Source organism: Typopeltis vanoorti, chromosome 22 (genome assembly GCF_054136105.1).
Source record: "Typopeltis vanoorti isolate ZY-2024b chromosome 22, IOZ_Tvanoo_1.0, whole genome shotgun sequence".
In the NCBI taxonomy this organism is placed as follows: Eukaryota; Metazoa; Arthropoda; class Arachnida; order Uropygi; family Thelyphonidae; genus Typopeltis; species Typopeltis vanoorti.
The window spans coordinates 40888627-40912836 of record NC_143570.1 but is presented as its reverse complement, the minus strand read 5'-3'; the positions used below and the strand labels follow the sequence as shown (position 1 = coordinate 40912836).

The 24210-nt window shown below is 36.6% G+C and overlaps 1 protein-coding gene across 1 annotated transcript in view; it reads left to right on the top strand.

Moving 5' to 3' along the window:
• LOC150094345 (proto-oncogene tyrosine-protein kinase ROS-like) overlaps positions 1-24210 on the top strand; it is a 719271-nt gene that overhangs the window by 191567 nt on the left and 503494 nt on the right. The window contains exons 8-11 of the mRNA XM_090412445.1: positions 4096-4247; positions 10520-10673; positions 12380-12505; positions 22335-22510. Of these exons, the coding sequence (XP_090268571.1) occupies positions 4096-4247; positions 10520-10673; positions 12380-12505; positions 22335-22510 (608 nt within the window). The remainder of the gene's footprint in view (positions 1-4095; positions 4248-10519; positions 10674-12379; positions 12506-22334; positions 22511-24210) is intronic.

Below are 24210 nucleotides of genomic sequence, written 5' to 3'. Positions count from 1 at the left end.
ACCACTCTCCATGCAAAGAAACTACTCCTCACCCTCTTTCTCATAGTTTCCTTTTGTAACTTCCAGGGATGGCCCCTTGTCATAACCCCTTCCCACTGTCCAACCAAGCGAAAGAACTCTACAGTGTCAACCCTGTAACCACCTCTCAACAGTTTAAAAGTCAATCATATCATCCCCTCCTTCTTCTATTCACCAAACTCTGCAATCCACACTCCCTCAGCCGATCCTCATAACTAACATTGTACAGTCCCGACACCATCTTCGTTATCCGCCTTTATACCCTTTCCACAGTTAATTCATCCCCTTTAAATCCTGGGGACCAGATCTGAGAACAATAGTCTAAGCGTGGTCTGATCAGAGTCCTACACAATGGAATGATAACCATTTTATCTCTGCAAGTCAGTGTCCTTCTCATTATTGCAACAATCCTCTGTGTTACCTTCACCATCCCTGCAATATGTCTCCCAAACTTCAGATTTCTATCAATCATCAACCCCAGATCTCTTGTCTCCCTACTTCCTCCAGTATAACTCCTCCCATAGAGTATGCAGTGTCCCATCGATGTTTCCCAAACCTGAAGACCTTACATTTTGCTGCATTAAACTGAAACCCCCATTCATTTGCCCATCTATCTAGCTTATTCAAATTCACTTGCAGGTCTACCACATCTGCACTATTACTAATAACCCTTCCCAGCTTCGCATGTATCAAACACAATTAATTTTTAAAAATTGTGTTTGTTTGGTTTTTAATATAGCTTTGCTCAATCATCCATACTGAAGTTGTTAGAGTTGAATGATTAAAAGATCAGAGTATTTATCAAAATTTTCTGTACAGACATGAAAAAAAAAAAGGAAAAAAAAAAGCAACACACAAGATAAGAATATTTTTGCCAGAGAATATCAAAAAAGGGTTCCTAGTCTGGGATTCTCTAACATGGGATGTCAAATGATTATTAAGTGGGAAGCTCCATTGAGTTCAAAGACTCATCGCAGGAGGTCAACAGTAACTATTATTTGCACAATGCCTGCCATATCTCTCCTTAAACTAATTCACCAACAAAAATCACTCACGAATGCCACAGATAATGCATCTTACTCATTCATCACTGACTACACAAAAATCTAGTCCTCATTCTCCATAACCTAAATTCCAGCACAAATTGTAAGGATGACACAAAAATCTAGTCCTCATTCTCCGTACCTAAATTCCAGCACAAATTCTAAGGATGACCCTCATATTCTCTCCTGTCATCTCATGGAAAATTTCTTCAGTATCCAGCCTATAAAACTGCTTCAGTACCTTATATGTTTCCCTTAAATTCCCTCATTTCCACCAATCAATTAAACTTTATAAACTTTGAACTTTCAGTTTCTTTAGAGGAAGCACTCCAAAGCCCAGTCACCCATTAGGTCACTCACCTCTGAATCTTCTCCAACACTTCAAAATCTCCATGAAAATCCTGGAAAACCAAACTTGTGCAGAAGTAAAATTTTAAAAGTCTACCGTCACAGCAGAGAAAAGAAACAACGAAACATGAGAGATTATGTTTATGTTTTCAACTGTCAAACAAACTTAATACAATTCTGGCAAAGTGTTCATTTTATTTAAATTGATAAGTGCAACTTTTGGGTAACCAGAAAACTAACAACATGCAAAAATGTTACATAAAACATGCCTGCTACCATAAAAAATGCTGACAATAAATAAAAAAATCAAACTTGCCTCATTGTTTCTACAACAAAAACTGTTCATAGTTAAATTGGCACTGTTTGCTTTTCAGAAGTGACAGATGCTATGATCTACCCTTAACACACTTACACCATAAAGTATATATATTGACTGCTGTACTAGTGTTGCCAACTTTATTTCTCGGAAAGTCAGGATTACAACATCGATAATTTATCGCTGACAATGGTGATTTTTTGACTATATCGGTGATGAATGCAACTTCATTTTCTAATTTCCTCTCAGGCTGGGCATTGTCATGGTTCAGCAACCCATTTTCATCACACACTATCGTGCACTGTTCTGAAAACATTGCGAAAAAATTTTGGTTCATTGTCTGTTCAGGAGAGTGTGTTCCACATACTGAGTACTCTGGATGTTAGTAAAGCTGTGGGACTGGATGGTATTTCACCACGAGTTTTGAGAGAATGTGCTAAAGAACTGACAGCTCCTTTGACCTGGCTCATCAATAAAAGTCTGGCTGTGGGAAAGGCACCCAAGGAATGGAAGGAAGGTAAGATAGTGCCATTGCATAAGGGCGGCAGCAACTGGAAGTGTCTAATTATAGGCCAGTTTGTGTGTCATCAGTAGTTAGTAAGATCTTGGAGAAAGTAGTGAAGAACCATATACAGCATTGGGCAGATGAGGGTAATATTATTAGTGAGATTCAACATGGATTTGTGAAGGCACGCTTGTTTTAGCAATATGCTAGCCTTTTATAATAAAGTTACAATAGATGAGGGAAAGGCATATACTGCCATTTTCTTGGATTTAGCGAAGGCATTTGACAGGGTGCCACATGATAAGCTGATATTCAAGTTGCAGCACATGGGTCTGGATGTCAGATTGGTCAACTGGATTCAGGATTGGCTGTCCAATAAGTATCAGAGAGTTGTGTATAGTGGAGCAATATCAAAGAGGCAGAAGGTTACAAGTGTGGTTCCACAGGGCTCAGTACTGGGACCTATATTGTTTAACCTTTATATCAATGACATTATCCGTGGATTGCAAGGGGATATTTGGTTGTTTGTGGATGATGCAAAGCTGGGAAGGATTATTAGTAATAGCACAGATTTGGTTGTTTGTGGATGATGCAAAGCTGGGAAGGATTATTAGTAATAGCACAGATTTGGTTGTTTGTGGATGATGCAAAGCTGGGAAGGATTATTAGTAATAGCACAGATGTGGTAGCCCTGCAAGTGAATTTGAATAAGCTAGATAGATGGGCAACTGAATGGGAGTGTCAGTTTAATGCAGCAAAATGTAAGGTCTTCAGGTTTGGGAAACATCGATGGGACACTGCATACTCTATGGGAGGAGTTATACTGGAGGAAGTAGGGGAGACAAGAGATCTGGGGTTGATGATTGATAGAAACCTGAAGTTTGGGGGACATATTGCGGGGGTGGTGAAGGTAACACAGAGGATTGCTGCAATAATGAGAAGGACACTGACTTGCAGAGATAAAATGGTTATCATTCCATTGTGTAGGACTCTGATCAGACCACACTTAGACTATTGTTCTCAGATCTGGTCTCCAGGATTTGAAGGGGATGAATTAACTGCGGAAAGGGTATAAAGGCGGATAACGAAGATGGTGTTGGGACTGTACAATGTTAGTTATGAGGATCGGCTGAGGGAGTGTGGATTGCAGAGTTTGGTGAATAGAAGAAGGAGGGGGGTGATATGATTGAGACTTTTAAACTGTTGAGAGGTGGTTACAGGGTTGACACTGTAGAGTTCTTTCGCTTGGTTGGACAGCGGGAAGGAGTCATGACAAGGGGCCATCCCTGGAAGTTACAAAAGGAAACGGTGAGAAAGAGGGTGAGGACTGGTTTCCATGGAGGGTAGTTGAACCAATGAATGCATTGCCTGATGGAGTGGTGAGAGCGAGAATGGTCAATGCATTTAAGGAGTGGTATGATAGACTTTGTGTTTCCTTGGAGGGATCTCCCTCGATGAGTCTTGATAGACTTGTTTTTCTTAGAAAGGACCTCCCACGATGAGTCTTTTGACTCCATGGAGGCCTGAATAATAGTAATAATAATAATAATAATAATGAGTATTTTGAAAATGTCTCTCCTGTATACCTAAGACTTGCATTGGCATGACAAAAATTCTGTTTGTTTTCTAGAGGTGGGATTCTTAATTCTAGATGCAAAATACACTATAGGTTACCATCCATTTTCTGGGCGGGAGTGGCATTAAAATGTATATCTGTATATTGCCCAGTTTGATAATTGTTTCATATATTTCAGAGTGGATGTGTGTATATATATATATATACTTAGTTGCATAACATGAAGTTAAGAGAAATGATTGATTTGTTTACATTTAAAAAAATATTTAATAGTATACTTTATTCATAGTTCCTTCTAGTTCCCCAAGTATATCTCGGTTCACTGCTATTGGACCAACACAGATTTCTGTTAGCTGGACCCCTCCTCTATTTCCAAATGGACCAATTATTTCTTATGTCCTCTACTTGAAAGAAGAAGAGAGTGAAATGACTACAATCAAGGTACAAAAAATCTTTCTTGTTGTGCAGTTGTATAATAAGGGTTGTAAAATGAACATCCTTACTGCATTGTCTCAGTCTGAATAGACTGAAGGGCTTAACTTATCCCCTTTTTGGGGGAATTTTCTTCATGCAGTACTTACTATTTTTTTAAGCATATATAAAAATCTCATTAGTACTTTAGAATAGTTTGGACTATTTTACTCTATTTTATTCACAGGTGGCTGGCATCTTCTCATTTTTGAGTCTTTGTTATGTTGCTATTATTTTTCAGGAAATACAACATATACTAAATATTAATTATAGGCTAAGGATTTTTCTATTTTGAAATTAATTTTATTTTTATTTTTTGATATGTTTACGCCTGTTCTGTTTGTCAGCTTATCTTTTTTTTTTTTTTTTGTTTCTTCAATATCCATTTGCTTACTTAGTGATGTGATTTGCTCCATGGGAAATGATATTTCGTCAATAGTCTTTATATATACGAGGTCTGACATGAAAAAAACGAGACTAACCCTATGGCTTGGGAACGGAGAGTGGAAGGGGGAGAGACAAAGAGATGGTTATAGAGCATATTCTAACCTGTCACCATGAGGATAGGCTCATCTCCATTGCTTAAATCAGTATGAGTGGATGCGTGTTCAAATATAGACATTTTCTTACCCACGGCCAGAAAATGTTGGAGTGAGAGTGAACAGTGAGTTAACATCAAGTTTCTTGTGAAACAGAAGAAATCCGTGACAGAAACTTTTCAATTATTGATTGAGGCTTACGGTGAAAAGTGCATGTCTCTTGCAGGCATTTTTGAATGGCACAAATGATTTTTTGAAAGCAGAGAAAGCGTGAAAGATGATGATTGCCCAGGGCATCCATGCACAGCAGTTACTGATGATAACATTAAAAAAAGTGCGAGATGTGATTCGAAAAGACAGAAGGTTGGGTACTCAAGCTGTGGTTGAGAAAGTTCATTTGGACAGGGAAAATATTTGACACATTTTAATGGAAGAATTGAACATAAAAAAGGTTTGTGCAAAAATGACTCCAAAAATGTTGTCAGATGATCAGATGAACAAAAAGAGCATCGCAAGTAACTGTGTTTGGACCTTTTGTAATGCATTAAGAATGAACCAAACTTGTTGAATTCGGTAATTATTTGTGATGAAACTTGAATATTTATGTATAATCTGGAAACCAAGCGACAATCAATGCAGTGGAAGTCAACAACATCTCCAAGACCAAAAAAAGCACGCATGAGTCATTCGAAGTTCAAGGCCATGTTGATTGTTTTCTTCGATATCCAGGGAATTAGAATGGCAGAGTGAGTTCCCAGCAGCCAGATGGTAAATCAACATATTACCTTGAAGTTTTCATGAAATTGTGTGAACACGTGAGAAGGAAATGACCAGAATTATGGGAAAATGGTGGGATTTTGCACCAAGACAACATCCAGCCCATAATGCTTTCTTTGTCTGTGAAACAGTTTTTAGCTAATCACAACATCACTGTGTTTGAGCACCCACCCTATTCACCAAATCTGGCTCCCTGTGACTACTGCCTCTTCCCAAAGACCAAATCGGTGCTCAAAGGAACCCATTTTTGTTGGTAGAAGAAGTGAAAGCAAAAACGACTGAGATTCTCAACAGTCTTTCAGAAAATGATCTGCAGAATCGATTTGAACGTCGGCAGCATTATATGCAGCTGTCTGTCAACTCACAAATGAACTATTTTGAATTAGATCATAGTTGATTTTCTCAATTTGTTAAAAAAAAGAAATACAGGCACAGTCTTGTTTTTTCTGTGTCAGACCTCGTAGTCCTCAATAGTTCTCTGCATTTGTTATTATTATTATTATTATTACGGGTATCTCCATGGAGTCAGTAGACTCATCGCGGGAGACCCAAGCTAGCAAAACAATATCTGTCATATCTCTTCTTGAATTCATTTACAGATGAAGAGCTCACAACAAAGTCAGGCAATGAATTCCACTCATTCACCACCCTCCAGGCAAAAAACCTTGTTCTGACACCTTTGTTAACCACACTCTTCTTTAATTTCCAGAGATGACCTCTTGTTCTTCCATCACTATCACACAGCTGAAACATTTCCCCTGCATCAATCCTATAAAAACCTTTTAGTAATTTGAATGTTTCTATCATATCCCCTCTTCTTCGCCTATCAACCAATCTCTGCAATCCACACGCTCTCAATCTATCAATGTAGGGAGCATTTTTTATATCACTCACCAACTTGGTCACTCTTCTCTGAACCCTCTCCACAGCCTCCTCATCTCCAAGGAATCCAGGTGACCAGACCTGAGCACAGTAATCCAAATGTGGAAGTATCAATGCTTTATAAAGGGGAATAATAACCTCTTTATCTCTGGATGTCAGTGTGTTCCTCAACAACCAAGTAATCCTATGTGCAATCTTGGACACCTTAGCAATGTGTCCTCTGAACTTCATCTCCTTATCTACCAATACCCCTAAGTCCCTAGCCTCATCAATCTCTTGGAGTACCTTTCCATCGATGTAGTACACAGCTGGTAATCTTTTAATCCCAAAATGCAAGACTTTACACTTTTCCACATTGAACTGACATCCATTTTCTTTTGCCCATTTTACCAGCTTATTTAAATCCTCCTGCAAACTTTCAACATCAGCTTGATTTTTTATTGCACTACACAACTTTGCATCATCAGCAAACAACTGAATATCTCCCTTTAAGCCGTTTCCTATATCATTTATATACAAATTAAACAACATTGGCCCAAGCACAGAGCCCTGAGGCACACCACTGGTCACCTGCCTCATTCTGGACTCGGCTCCTCCATACACCACCTTATGGTATCTCTCCCTGAGCCATTCTCCTATCCATATCACCAATTTAATATCCATTCCCATCTGCTCCAATTTGCGTAACAGTGTTCTATGGGGTATCCTGTCAAAAGCCTTAGCAAAATCCAGAAGTACCACTGTGTAGCCAGTTCCTTTGTCCAACTCTGATGTTATTCTATTATGGATAGTTAATAGATTGCTAAGGCAGGATCTACCTTTAACAAAACCATGTTGGCCTCTATAGAGTATCATATCCTGATCCACCCATTCTTGAATTTTGTCTTTAACCAACTTTTCCAATACTTTTACCACTACTCCTGAGATGGTGATTGGTCTGTAATTCAATACTGCAGTTTTAGAGCCACCCTTATGCAAAGGAACCACTTTGCCTAACTTCCACTCCCTAGGGACCATACCAGAGTTCAAACTTAAATTAAATATCCAGGTAAGAGGGGTTGACAATTCATTTGCACATTCACGTAACACCCGAGCTGATATTCCATCTAAGCCTACCGCAGTGTTTGCATTTAAGTTTCGCAATATATTTAATACCTCTGATTCTTTAGCTTCAATTCTCACATTAGGTATTGCTATAGGTATAGAGATATCCTCACTTGGGTGATAGACTTTTGAGAAGTGATCACTCAGTAACTCGACTATTACATCTGATTTTGTCACCTCAATACCATCAGCACCCACTAAGATTATCCTTCCGAAGTCATTCTTCCTCTTACTTGCCACATAGCGGAAGAACTCTTTGGGATTACCCTTGATCTCTTTGGCTAAGGTCTTCTCATAATCTGATTTAGCTTTTCTTACTATGCTGGTAACCTTCCTAGCTTGAGCCTTGTACTGCTCATGGGTGTCCTGATCGCCCTTCTCCTTGTAAATTCTCCATAACATTTTCTTTTTTTGTAGTTCAAGCTTGATACTACTGCTCATCCATCTAATGCCTGCCTTGTTTGACCTCCTGACCATGGGGACACAATCTGATATTGCTTTCCTCAGATACCCGCTGATTTTATCCCAAGCACTGCTAACATCTTTCCCTTGCAATATGTTCTGCCATGGGATGGCTGCAAGCTCACTCCGAAGCTTGTTATAATTGCCTAACCTGTAGTTTCGTACATACCCCTTCTTAATAGAAAAATCCACAGATTTTGCAACCTCCCAAGTCAATACCACATGATCGCTTTCACCAACTGGAGGTAACGAGGTCACCTTACTTAAGCATATAACCTCTGAACCAATAACCAGGTCCAACACTCTCACACCACGTGTCCCTTCAGTTACGTGCTGTTTCAAGTAATTATCTCGTAGCAGATGTATGAACTCCATTTCCTTTTTGCTACGTGATATTTCCTCCTTCCAATTGATATCACCATAATTAAAATCCCCCATAATAATCACTAAGCCTTCACTCATTGCACTAAGTTGCTGATGCATGAATTCAATATCTCCCCCTGTACTCCCTGGCCTATAGCAGCATCCAACTGTATATTTGGTTGCGTTGGTCACTATTTCGCACCAGACTGCCTCAAATGAGCTCTCATTCACATGTCTATCATCATGATATACTACTTTCTTTGGCTGCAACACATCAGCTATCATCAACAGTACTCCTCCTCCTGTTCTATCTTCTCTATCCTCCCTGAAAATACTGTACCCATCACATTCAATTCCAGTGACCACATCTTCTGCTGACAGCCAAGTTTCACTAATGCCTACAACTTTTGGTGAGATTTCACTGACTAATGCCAAAAATTCTTCTCTCTTATTTCTAATGCTTCTAGCATTGGTATACAAAAATTGCAGATTCCCTCTAGATCTTGTACCGGCTTTAGAACTGATATATAAGTCACTAACTACCGTAGTCCTATGCCGATTTTTTTCCCCTCTCTTCTGCAATTTATTCTGCCTATAAGGATCAATAAATACACAATCAGTGCTAAAGTTTCTCTCTCTTACACTCAACCTTTTCAATATTAGTTTCCCTGCCCAATAACTTCAACCTGTTCAGAAAACAATAACTTCTTCAATCTCTTATGTCCTTCCATGTTAAGATGCAGTCCATCTCTAGCATACAACTGCCTTTTTCCTTCAAACACACTCCAAACATCAACAAACTCCAGACCTCTTTTTCTGCACATTCTTGCAATCATATCATTCATTATCATTGCTCGTCTACTTAACTCGTAATTGTCAAAACGAGGCAGCACACACACTATTCTCCCATTGACACTTTTCCTCTTCACAATATCTAATAATGTTCTTAAATCTTTTCCTACCCGATTTATACTACCTCTCGGGTCATTCGTACCCACCATAACTATCATCTTGTCTGTTTCATGCCCTCTCTTTATTGCTAAAGCCACTCTTTCTATTGTACCATCAGCCAAGCACTCCTCATGCATACCACTCTCTATACCCTTAATCATAGAATCACCATATATTTTACCACTATTAACTTCATTCAAGTTCACACTCATGGACTCATTCTCTACACTATTCAGCATGACTCTCCCAGCTTCATTACTCAACTCTCTATTACTTACCCCCCCACTCTCACTACATCTCATTTCTTCTTGGCTACTTGTGGTTTTATTATGTTGACTCCCAATCACTCCCATACTATTTATTACTGAATCATTCACCAAAGACTCACCCATATGTAATCCTGTTCTAGTTACTTCAGCTAAAGTAATCTCTATAGTCCTAATTTCTCTGTTTAACACATTAAACTCAGCTTTAACTTCCAGTATCTCCTTACCGATCACTTCCACTTCCTCATGAAGAAGATGAAGGTCATTTTTCATTTTCATAAACTCCCGCCGAAGTTCTTCCGCTACGGTCCCGATGTCAGCTTCCATTCCTAAACGCTCCAGCCTATCCCTACACTTCTCACATACGTCGACATTTTCTTTCTTTTCATTTTGCCAGACCGACCACAGATCCTTCACATTTTTCGGTGCATACATGTAGCAGTTTCCGCAACGCATCCATTGCGAAAAATCTAACGCTGAGCCAGCCTTTCGTGTAGTAGTAGAAGTCCTGCGCGCCGCTGACGTACGTTTCTTGTTGGACGCCATCTTTACACGTTGATATAGTGATACAAACGGCAGTGAAAACACAATATACACCACAGTTCTAAACAATAATACCACTGAAGGACACTTGTTCTAACCGATGCACAATTTTAGCACAATTTGTGACAAAAAGCCACACTATATTTAACTTTAAAAACACGTTTTCTAGACTAGCTAAACTCGACCGCCACATTTACCAAGGACACTAGCGCCACTCCTTAGCTGCAAGTTATCTAGCTGCAACTTTTTTAAACCCTTAAGTGACCCTTTTATTTATTTAAATATAAACAGTTATAAAAATTTATAATTTGTAACTGTTAAATTTATATTAGTTATACTTGTATTTCTCTTATAGGATATTTCAGAAAAATATAGTGGCCTCTACTATATGTTTACTGGATTAAAGCCAGAAACTATGTATGTAGTTTCTGTTGCTACAAGAAATAATAAAGGAGAAGGTCCTGCTGATACAAAAAGATTCAAGACGTCATCTTTTCCAGAAACTAGAGGTATTCATTTTCATCTTAGCTTCAAATTTTTATGTAGCAGATATTCACACCTCTACCTACCTACTTGCCTACTTATCTTTATCACCAATTGCATATATTGTCTGTTCTGAGATATGTCTTATCCTTTTCATCCTGTCTTCTGCAACAAATTATGTTGCAGAAGACAGGATCTTGCAAACTCTTATAAAATTGGAAGCCAATATTGATTTAGTAATTTTTTTTCTTTTTTCTTTTCTTAGCCTGCTTTCTGTATGATATCTTGCAAACTCTCCAAACCATCTATCCTTCTTTCATTTTCTGTCATTCATACCCGAATAACTTTTTTTTTTTAAATTATAGTTTCAGTCCTCTCTGCCTGTAGCAAATGCCACGAAAGAAAATTGACTATAATAAATTACAAAAAAATCCCAGTTAAAGATCCATAACATCAGCATTGTTTTAAAGAAAATTTGTTGTGCCAAAACCAGAATGTACCAATGGAGTAGTATATTCTAATGCATACCGTTTCATTGGTAAATTCTGATATGCTCTTATGCAAGTTGACTATATTATGAATCTACAACACATTTACTGATACCATCACCATGAACCTACACACTGGAACTTTGATGGAACTACACCCAGGGTGTAGTGGTGATATGTTGATACGAAAAATGAGTGGTGTTTTAAAAATAATTAATGATATTAGATTTTTTTGTAGTATCTTATTATTTTTATGAGTGTTTTCTTCTGTTTTCAAGTATTTTTCGTATGTTATTAGGAAAAAAACTGTTATTTCTGTTATATATATATATATATATATATATATTTTTTTTTTTTTTTTTTTTTTTTTTAATTTTTTTTTTTTTCAAGTATTTTTTGTGCATTATTAGGAAAAAAACTGTTTCTTCTGACAGGCAAATTCAGCATGCAAAATTTTGTTTGCTGCAGCATGTGGCAAATGTATTTACTTTGAAAGGTGAAAGATTTGTGAAAAGAGAATGAAACTGGTGAATAGGTGTAGAACGTTTCTGCTTGCCAGTGTTTTGAGAGTGAATGCCAGGAGCATGGAGAGAGAGAGAGAGAGAGAGAGAGTGTGACTCTGAAGAGTCAAATTGCAAAAGGTGAGAAAATGTGAATGAGAATGTCAGCAAGACTGTTGTTGAAAGTAAGGTGGTAAAAGCAAGTGAAGGTGAACAAGGTAGGGGTGAAAGTGTGAAGAAAAAAAAAGGTAGAAGATGAAGAGAATGAATGAGATGGTGATGAAAGAAATAATGCACTTATATGGAGGCCTGCACAGGATGAAATATAATATAGAATGGCTGAATAAGTTTCTGGCAAGAAGAGTGAGGAGAGGCAGTAGAAGATAGACTATGAATGAATTTTAAAATGATGGAATATAAGGAGAATTTTATGGAGATTTCACAATAAGAGTTCTTGATACGATGATGAAACCATTTCCCTGTGGCAAAAAGAATGGGATGCACTGCCTGAATGTGGGAATGCAGAAACAGCCAATGAAATCAAGGAATGTTTGATGAGCTATGTACATGAAGACCTCCTACAATGAGATTTTTGATTCCATGGAGGTTTGATGATAATGATAATAATTTAATAACAAAAGATTTTTTATAAGCAGAAATTCTAAAATTTATTAATTGTATAAAACAGATTAAATAAATTTTAGGTATTAAAATTGGAAATTAAATGTGTACATATTTTTCCAGATAGTCAGTCCTCTGAACCATATTTAATATTAGCAACAGAAAGTACTGTTATAAAACAAGGATTAAACAGTTTAGATGAACCACAGATATTGCACCAATCTCATAGTACCTCCTCATTTATTAGAGGTAAGTGCACTTGTTTATGGTGATTAAGATAACTTATAAAATTGGAAGCCAATATTGATTTAGTAATTTTTTTTCTTTTTTCTTTTCTTAGCCTGCTTTCTGTATGATAAATGCATGCTGTTGTAACTCCTCACTTTTCTTCTCCCAAATAATTTCTGGGAGAAGAAAAGTGATTGTCTTAGTACCAAATTTTATAAATCTCAAAGTGTATCTTAGTAGTATACTTAGATTTCCCAAAGGCTTTTGATAGATCACCACGCAGTAAGTTGGTAACTAAATTGGAACAGATGAGATCGGATACTAGATCAGTGAGTGGGTGACCAGTTGTCAGGTAGGTATCAAAGTTGTGTATAGGGATGAAGTTTCTTGAAAGAAGAAAGTCACTAGTGGTGTGCCATAGGAGCCTGTTTTGGCACCATTGTTGTTTAACAATGTATATTATATGATAATATCAGCTGTAACTGATGATATGCATCTATTTGTAGATAATGCATATCTGGAGACAAGGAAGGATGAGAAGTCAAGCAGTTGTGGCTTCATTGGAAGACTTGAATCAATTATGAGTGGGCAAGTGAACAGGACTGTCAGTCAGTGTTGCAAAGTGTAAGGTTCTGAAATTTGGTAGGCAAATGATGTGATGCAAAGTATACATTTGATGGAGAAATCTTGAAGGAGGTAGAGGAGATGAGAGAGAGAGATCTGGGAGGGATGGGGGACAAGAACCTGAAGTTCCGAGGTAACATTGCACAAGTTTTGATATCATTGCATTGGATTATGGTAATGATGTTGCAAAACTTGATATACAGAAATAAAGATGTTATGGTTCCATTGTATAATGCTTTTATCAGGTCTTATATCAGTTATGTGCATGGATTTGGTCACCTGGTTTTTATGATGCTAATATGTTAGAAAGAGTGGAGAGATCGAGTAAAGTGATAATTGGTCTATGGAATGTGAGATATGAAGACAGATTGAGGAATGGAATTTGGGAAGCTTAATGAGTAGGAAGGGGGCTGGCTATGATTGAGTCATATAAATTGGTAAGGGGTACTGTGTTAATTTGGAAGAAATGTTTCTTAGATTAGGAGAATTAGGGACAAACAGAACAATTGATTGAGCAGCATATAGAAGAGCATGAATAGGTAATATTAGTTACAATTGAACTTGGGTAGAACTTATGTCTTTTCATTCATTTTCTTAATTCTGCTGATCCCAACAACAACAACAACTAATCCACCACACACACCCAATGAACTGGAACAGATTAGAAATCATATATAGATGCTATGATGAGCTTGAAAGAAAAGTTTTGGAATCAGCAGAAATTGTTATTAAACTCTATCTACTTTAATGCGAAATTCAGTTACAACCTTTCTGATTATTATTTCTGTGCTATTCAGCTGGGTATACACAAGACTAACCTTGTTTACAGGTTCCACAATGTAGTTAGATCAGCATCCCTTCAAATGACAGCAGTCTTTTAATTTAATCCTATGGTACTTGTATGCAAGTACTGTTATAGTTTTTTCTCTATGTTCTGCAACCAATGAAGGTCTTCCAGCAAGATGAAACTAGTTCTGCCATTTTAGAAGTAAATGGATCTTTTTTCTCTTTTTTTGTTCTCCCTTGGCTTTATAGTAATATAAGTTTTTTCCAAAATTCTGATATGTACCCTCAAGGGGTGTACAAGATATTAAGTACTACACGAAAAGGTTACACTATTACTAATTTCCTATAAACAATTTTCTTCCAAATTAATCTGTTATCTGTCAAGACTCCAGTATTATCAGATCTTAAGCAAAGTGGATATTAGATCTAGCATTATTTCAAAGCCAAATGTTGAAACTATGAAAGTTTCATAAGTTGATCAGAGAGCTTGTGGGAATATGTTTCTCTGCATTCCCGAGTTGTCTTCGTGGGGACTACTTAAAAGACATAGGCACTGTCCAAGCATATATATATTTGCATTTTGTTAGTCCATTTTGATAAGGTTTCACTGGCCTCACAGCTGTTTTGAATTGGTTGGCTCTCTTCAGAGACCAAGCAGAAACCTTAAGAGAGCAAAAACTCTCATTCAGTACTAAGGAACTTGAAATGTCAGAGAAATGTATTTTTTGTAAGCAAACTCTCAGTCAGTGCATAAAAGTAATTACTAAAATAAAGAGCCAAAAGGCTTCAGATCAGTGATGCAAAATTACACCAGCAAAATGGATATGAGATCTAGCATTATTTCAAAACCGAAAATTTTGTAAGTTGACCAGAGAGCTTGCGGGAATATTTTCCTTGGCATTCCTGAGGAATGTATTTGAAATAATGCTGGATCTGATATCCACTTTGCTTATGTATTTTTGCCTCGCTGAAAACTGAAGCCTTTTGGATCTTTATTTTAGTAATTACCTTTACACACCAACTGAGAGTTTGCTTATGAAAAATGCATTTCTAAAAAAATTGTTTTTGCTCTCTTAAAGTTTCTGCCTGGTCTCTGAAGAGAACCAACCAATTTGAAAAAGCAGTCAGTCCAGTGAAACCTTATCAAAATGGACTAATAAAAGGTGTATACAGTATATAGATGGAATATATATAGAATATGTAGATGCTTGGGCAGTGCCATTGTCTTTTAAGTAGTCCACACTAAGGCATCTCAGGGATGCAGAAAATGTTCCCACAAATTCTCTGATCAACTTATGAAAGTTTCATAGTTTCTACATTCAGATTTAAAATAATTCTGGCTCTAATATCCACTTTGTTTATGTAAATTTGCATTGCTGAACTGAAGCCTTTTGCCTCTTTATTTTAGTAATTGTCAGATCTTATATTTCTCTTCTATGGCATTTCATACTCTATCGGTCCACCTAGATCTTAGTCTTCCTTTGGGTCTTTTTCCCGCCATCCTGCCAAAAATGACTTGTTGTTTTGCTAACATTTTCTTTCCTATTCTGTTTAAGTTACCATACTACCTTAGATTATCTCTACTTACATACTCCTGAATGTTAACAAGTTCTCTTTCCTATTGTTCTAATTTTTTTTTCCATCTATTAATTTTCCTAATCTTTCTTAGAACTCCCATATTGAGAGTCTCAAGTCTTATCAAGTGTTTTATTTCCAATTCAGCTCAAAGATCTATGTATTTTGCCATAATTTTTGCCTTTTAAAATTAGTTTGAACACCGTCTTGTATACAGTTAGTTTCATATTTTGACTTATTTCTCTCTTATTCCATCTACTGAATATTTATTCAGTTGACTTCCAACAATAACAGATTTACTATCTTCACTAAAAGTTGTGCCTAAATAGCTGAAATATTTTACTTCTTCTATTGGTTCTCCATTCAGGATGCAGTTGACGTTTTCAGTGTCTCCTCTGCCTATTTTGTCTTGGTCATTTATTGCTGATTTTCATACCCAATTTATTACAACATTACATTACATTATTAATTTGGTTAGGGAATCCTACAGACTTGTGTTGGATTTATTTAGGAGTATAACATCATTGGCATAACGTGATGAGTCGAGGTTAACATCTCCAATTATGATATCAGGTTTACTATCACTTTCCTTCATAATGTGATCTATATAGATGATGAATAATAGTGGAGATAATGTACAGTCTTATCTTACTCCTGATTTAACATTAAACCATCTCCTTGTAGCTCCTTCAATTCTAACTCTTGATGTACAACTCAAATGTAGAATAAGTATTGCTTAATACAGTGTCCAATTGACACCATTTTTTTTTTAACGCCTTTCTTCTTGGCACCTTGCCTTTTACAAATCTATGAAACTTAAATACAGACCCTTGTTCTATACAGACCCATGATTTCTTAACTATTTGTCTTAAAGTGAAAATCTAATACTGACAATCTCTGTCCTAATACAACTTCACCAAGCTTCCCTTCCACAATTTTTCTTAGAAGTTTCTCACGTATACTTGCATAAATCTTACCAGGAATATTCAATAGGGAAATACCTCTAATTCTCACATTCAGTTGTATTTACCTTTTTATAAATGGGTACTGCATGAGCTCTGCTCTAATCATCTGAAATTCGATCCTCTAACAAAGCCTTCTGAATTGTGTGCTGCAGCTATTGTAAAACTTTTTTACCTCTATATTTGAGCATTTTGGGTCAAATATTATCAACTTCAGCTGCCGTTTCACATTTCAGGCTTTTGATTGCTTTATCCACTTCATGTATTGATATGTATTCCTAATTCCATTCCTGTTGAATGTTTTCTGCCATCATGTTGTCACTGCTTGTTTAATTTAGCAGTCTTTCAAAGTAATTATTCCAGATATCTAGATTATCTTTATCTTCAGTTTTCAGGTCACCTTAATCATCTCTGATCCCTTGTATAATATGTTTTCCTCCATTTTTAAGCATTTCCATAGTAGCTTCCAGAATATTTTGCTATCTTCCTATTTATTGTCTATGTTCTTACCAAAATCTTCCCATTACTTTTGTTTAGCTAGTTTTACACAGTTTTTCACTTTCTTACATTTTTTCTCTGTATTCTCTAAGAGCACAAGATGACTTACTTGCCAGGAACTTTCGATATGCTTTTTTCTTTTTTCAATGTTTTCTTCAGGGTTTGTCACTGAAACTCCAAGATTTAGTTCTTGTTTTCAAACCCTTTCATCTTTTTCTTGAGTAATGGTTGTGTATTTAGTCTACAGTTTAAATTTGAAAACTGCTCGACTTTGATTCATTTTAAAACTTTCTTGCATACACTTCTTTCTTCTTATTATTTCTTCCCTCTTTTACCTTGCAGTATCAAGGATTTTTCTATATTTAACCACTATCGTATCGAGGATAAGGTGGTTAGCCCTATTCTCTGTATGTCAAATTCTCTGTATACTCTTTTGTCTTGAACCAGTGGGAAAACATCACTAACAACAATAACATGGTCAATAAGACTTCTTATTTCTTGCATCTTTTCTCCATGTGAGAGAAGATGCAAGAAATTTGTGATAACTAGTCCATGCCCTGAGCAGAAATCCAGCAGTTACTTACTGTTATGATTAGCTTTGCTCTTTTCTCCAAATTTTGCCCAACATGTCTGGTAATCATTTCCTACTCTTCTGTTTACATCTGCAGCAAGGACGAGTTTTTACTTTTTTGCTCTGTAAGCTGCCTTGAAAACTTCTTCCACTTCTTCATTAATTTAACTTTATGTGGACCATATAATGGTAATGAGTAATGATTAATAATGGTAATGAGTAATGATTAATAATGGTAATCAGTCACATGAAGAACATAAAGTACAAGCCAGGAGACTTGTTCAGTTAGTAAGGGAAACAAAAGTAGAGTATGAGCAGAAATTGGCAGATCAGGCTAAGAAAAACCCTAGAGAGTTTTTTAGATATGTGGCAAGTAAAAGGAAGAATGATCATGGAAAGATGAAGTTAAGGGATGAAAGTTGTAGAATGGTAACTGCTGCAGAAGACATTGTTGAGGTATTCAGTGATCAATTTATAAGGGTGTTTCATCCTGATCGGGGTGGAATCATGAAGAACTTAAGTGTAGAGGACATAGGAGAGGATGGCTTAACTGTGAGTGAGCAGGAGGTATTTGAGGAAATAAATAACATTGATGTTAATAAGGTGATAGGATTTGAAGACATATCACCACGCATCTTAAGGGAAATATTCCAGGATACTGGCAGTAGCATTAGCATTGGCATGCCTGTTTAATAAGAGTTTTGCAACAGCACAGGTTCCAAGGGAGTGGAAGGAGGATAAAATTGTTCCACTGCATAAAAGTGGTGATAAGGCTGTGGCTTCAAATTATAGGCTGGTCTATATATCTGGAGTTGTGGTGAAGGTCCTGGAGAGAGAGAGAGAGAGAGATTGGTGAGAAGTAGGATACAGAAATGGGTTCATAACAGCAGTATTCTCTTTGGTTATCAGCAAGGGTTTGTTAAGAGGAGATCATGTTTCACTAACTTACTTATGTACTATAACAAGGTGACAAATACCTTAGACAAGGGAGATGCATATACAGTGATGTACTTGGATTTTACAAAGGCTTTTAATAGACTGCCACATGACAAGCTCTAAAATAAATTAAAACAGATGGGATTGGATAACAGACTTCTGTGTTGGATCGGCAACTGGCTGTGGGATAGGTATCAGAGAGTTGTATATGGGGGTGCAGTATTCCAAAAGGGAAAGGTTACCAGCGGTGTGCTGCAGGGGGTCAGTTTTGGGGCCATTGTTGTTCAATTTGTATGGTAATGATATTGGGTTGGGTTTAACTAGTGATATCCAGCTGTTTGTGGATGATGCAAAACTGGGGAGAGCAATGCACACTCAGGCATGTTAATGCCTTACAAGAGGACTTGAATAGATTGCATGAATGGGCAGGTAAGTGGAACTGTCAGTACAATGTTGCAAAGTGTAAGGCTTTAAAATTTGGTAAGCAACAATGAGATGCAAAGTATACACTTGGTGGGGAAACTTTAATGGAAGTAGAGGAGATGAGAGATCTGGGAATGATGGTGTACAAGGACCTGAAATTTAGGGACCACATTGCACAAGTTGTGAAGACATCACATCAGTTAATGGCAATGATGTGGCGGACCCTGACGTGCAGAAATAGAGAAGTTATGATTCCATTGCGAGGCCTTGTTATAATCCATATGAGGCCTTGATCAGGCCTCATATGGATTATTGTGCACAGATTTGGTCACCGGCTTTTCATGGTGACGAGGATATGTTGGAAAAGGTACAGAGAAAATTCACAAAGGTAGTCACAGTCTTTGGAATGTGGAGTACGAGGACAGATTGAGAGAATGTAAGTTGCAGAGCCTCATGAATAGGAGGAAGAGGGGGGATATGATTGTGACATATAAGCTGGTCAGGGGTTGTTATCAGGTAGACATGGAAGAGATTTTTCATAGAATGGGAGGGGACTAGAACAAGAGGCAATTGCTGGAAACTGTATAAGGAGGTTGTGAGCAAGCGAGTGAGAGGCAGGTTCTTTGCATGGAGAGTTGTTGGTGAGTGGAATGCATTGCCTGAGTGTGTTGTGGATGTGGACACATTGAATCAGTTTAAGATGTGGTTGGATGAGCATTGTATGCAGTAGTGAGTTCCTCCCACGATGAGTCTCTGACTCTATGGAGGTCAAATATTAATAATAATAATAATAATAATAAACTAATAATATTCACAAATAAGTCTCATTGCCAGTTCTCCATTCTGATATTTTCTTACATCACTCTGTTTGATATTTCCTGCCATTCAAGTTATCCTCCTATTTTGTGTTGAATACTATAGCTTCTTCTTCTTGTCTTTGTTATTGCCTAAATATAACATTTTATATTTAGAAAGATCTCATCTGCTTTTGTTTTCTTTCTTTCACTTACAGCTATTATGTCGATGTGGTACTTATCCAATTCTTCTTATCAACATAAGCAGTATTTCTTCTCCATTGATGTTTCTTATGTTGATGGTACCAATCTTGAACTCTGATGTTGAGATGGGATGTGTTCCAGTAACTGACTTTTCATAGTTTTCCTTGGTTCCCTGATGAAAACAAGAGGACCTTATTGAACAGGTGATCCATGGACATGCTAATTTGGGCTGGCAAATTTGGAATTTAGTTGACCAAATTTCATTCTTATATACAATCTGGTTGGTTAAATCCCATATTTTCCAGCCCTCCCTCATTCATTCAGTATGTAGGATGCACTATGACAAGGTGAATGATAAGGAAGGGTGTGATGCAAGGTGTGGGATGTCCCTACTTCTTTTTAATGTCTATAGTGAATGGATGATGAGAGAGGCCTTGGAAGACCTGAAGGATGGAATAAAGATAAAGGGACATCTGATAAATAATATAAGATATGCATATGATATCGTACTCATGAGTGAAACAGAAGAAGGTTTGCAAAGAATTTTGAATAGATTGAACAGGATTGGAAATTAGAGATATAAAATGAAAATAAATGTTCAAAAGACAAAATTGATGAAGATTTCAAGGAAAGGAAATGATGGGATGGAAATCACTTTGAACGGACAAAGAATAGAGAATGTAAAAAGTTTTGAATACCTTGGGAACTGGATAACAGATTACAGTAGATCTAACAATGAAATTAAGAACAGAATTAAAAATGCAAAATGCAAAAATATACTACATATAATAATATGTAGTATATCTGGAAAAATGCATTTTTCCAAATATACTATATATTAGGAAACAGAAATCTGAACAAAAAGTTAAAAATAAGAATCCTCAAGACAGTGAACTGGAGCATGGGGACATATGGATGTGAGTCCTGGATGATCAATAAGGAGATGACTGACTGATTGAATGCATTTGAAATGCGGTGCTTGAGAAAAATGGATCGTATCAGCTGGACTGAAAGAGTGAGTAATGAAGAGGTTCTTAAAAGATACAAGTGAAAAGAGACTATATGGCTAGTATTTAAAGAAGAAAAATAGCATTTGCAGGATATTTGATGAGGGGGTTCTTCTGGAGAGCTCCCCAGAATAGTATTGCAGGGGAAGGTGGAGGGAAGGAGAGGAAGAGAATGACCCTGACTGCAATGGAAAGACAACATTAAAGACTGGATGGGCAAGACTCTTACAAAAGCAAGAGATAGAGAGGAATGGAAAAGGACTGTTCATCAGCTGCAATCCTCTGAAAAGAGGAGGCCACACGATTGGATTAGATTAGAAACACTGTCTACCAGTCGCATCTATCCTACAACAAAATTTAAATAACAGAATATTGATATTGCCATGCACAAATTTATCTTTCTACATCTCTCAAAAATTGGCAAAGATAACAAATGATTTATCTTTACCAATTGAGGGAATGTAATTTTCATTCTCTCAATTTGTCCTCTATGAATAGAAGGCAAGTGGAGAGCTGGGGAGTAGTTGCTACCAGAATGTGAAATAGTTTTTTGTAGAGTTGAGGGAGATGGTATAGAGGGTTTCTGGAAGCTGCATAAAGATGGTGTGAGCAAGTGAGTGAGGAAATAGTTCTTTGCCTGGAAACTGTTTGGTGAGTGGCATGCATTGACTTCAGAGTATGTTGTGAACTGAAATGCTGAATGCCATTGTGTTTGTTGATGGCATGCAATTTATTCCTTCTTCTCATTTAGTAAACTTCTCATTTAGTACTCCAATACTAATTAACATTGGAATATGTAAATATTCCAGGTTATGTTCTAATGGAATGAAGGCAATCTAGCTTACAACTGAAATGCAATCCTGTCTGCTACTTTGCAAAGAAAGATTCTTTTCACCTCCCTGTGTATTTAATAATAACCAGCTTACCTGTGTGTTAACCTTTCTTAGTTTAGCATTTAGCAAATCAAAATTGTAATTTGATTTACCTTAAAATACTATTGGTCTGTGATGGCTTACTAGGAATCTTAAAATTTTTGTTTCCTGAAAGTGAGCAGATTGGCTAATAACTCCTTTCTTACTGACTCACTCTTCTTTATTTCGGAGATAAACGTTTCCTCCTTATGCCTTTGTTTCTTCTCCATTGGACATCATGAATAGTGCTTACACACACACACACACACACACACACACACACACACACACACACATACACACACACACACACACACACACACACACACACACACACACACACACACACACACACACACACACACACACACACACACACACACACACACAGAGATTTTTCACCTGAACTAATCTTTCCATTCTACTCAAAAACAATAAAATCTTAAGTTGACATCTTTTCATCACAAGTTTCGAAAACTTTTCTTTGTTAGATTGATGTAAAAAATTAACTTTTTAAATGGAATGCAATATATGTTACTGTTTTATTGTTTTCATTCAGGTGTTGCTTTTCATATCAAGCAAGGAGTTATTTTCATTTCTGAATCTTCTGGACATATATATCGATTAACAAATCAAAGACATTATGCAGAAATAATTTTTAGCAGTTCCAAAAGACCAAGTCTTCTGTCAGTGGATTGGCTTTATAACTGGCTGTATATGGTTGAAGATGGGCAGGTTTGTTTTTCATATATTACTATGCATTTTTGTCTCTCTTATGGTCATATTTAAGGCATTTAAATTTAATATATTTTAAAGTCTGTATAATTTTTCAAAAATAAAATCAAGATAAAGGTTAAAAATGAGTAACACAATAGTGCATTTGCACATGTATATTTAAAAAAATTCTGCACATCAGCAGATGAATACACCAAATGTGTAAATTCATATCATTACCAGAGTAAGCCAGATTCAAATCCACAAGTACAAGTTATTGGACATTGACAAATTAGCTTATTATCATCATCACAGTACAACCATGGTGCTACAAGAATCACTATAGTAGATCTGCTTTAGCCACTAAAAAGTATCTACAACTTCTTAAATGTTTTATATGATTCCTCACACTTAAAATAGTGTAAACTTATGTTAATATTATTGCTGGGCTAAAGATTTTTTCCCCTAATTTTATTAATTTTTTAAATTTTTTTTGTATTTTTATTTATATTTATTCGTAAACAAAAATACCTGTGCCTACTGTTTTTTCTTATCCACTGCCTGCTTTGTAATACTGCTTCCAGACATTACCCTTATCTTTCTCACTTCTCTGTATTCTGCCATTTTTGAAAAATCACTGCAATATTCAAATAACCACTCAACAGCTGAAATATCTCTCATGTCATCCCCTCTGTCTTCCAAATCTTGCAGATTTTACATTTTCAGTCTATCCTTGTAACTTATGTTTCATTCTTGATATCATTGTTATTACCCATTTTTACTCTCCTAAAGACCAGATTTATGCATGGTTAGCCTAGATGTACAGAGTGATTGTAGAAGTCGTGCATTCCAGAAATAACACATATCTGTTTCAAGGTTAATTACAACTATATGAAAAATGAAACAGCTACAAATACAGGTTATAATTGGATCTTTATAACAAAGGAAGAATAGGAACCTCATTATAACATATGTTGAAAGTGGCCACCTCCCTCATGAATGCAAGCTCATTCTTTTTTTACTAGGTTTGATGCCACTTTATGAAGCACCTGCACACGGACATTTTCAATCACTGTTAAAATGCTCATTTTAGTTCATCCAGTGTGTGAGGATTATTTCAATAAACAACACCTTTGTGATGCCTGCAAAGGAAAAATCTGGTAATCTTGGAGACTACAATTCTTTTGAGATAAGATGGTCACCAAAAAATTCTTGCAAAAAATGTATGGTGCTATTCGACATATGGCACTTGGTACTGTCTTTCTAGAACCAACAATGGTGTTCACCGACATCAAGGAGTGCCACGAAATCAGTGACGCTGTCTTGGTAGATGGAACTATTCACAATTGTTTCAAAGAAAATGGGCTCCACTATATGATGGCATGATATTGCACATCAAACTCCAATTTTTTGAGAATGCAAAACTTTTTTATGAAAAGCATGTGGATTTTCACATGACCAAATCCTATTGTTTTGACTATTCACATAACCACTGAGGTGAATTCAGGCCTCATCACTGAAGATATCTGTATCAAGCATCTCTATACCACTTTCTTTAATGAATGAGCATTACCATCTGCAGAAGAATTCATTTGCCTTTATCTGGGTCCTTCAGTTCATGGACTGAGTGCACATAATATGTATGAAAGTATGGCGATCTCGCAGTTTTCTGAGCACTACTGTATGACATTGATGATTGTATGGCAAATTTTCTGAGACTT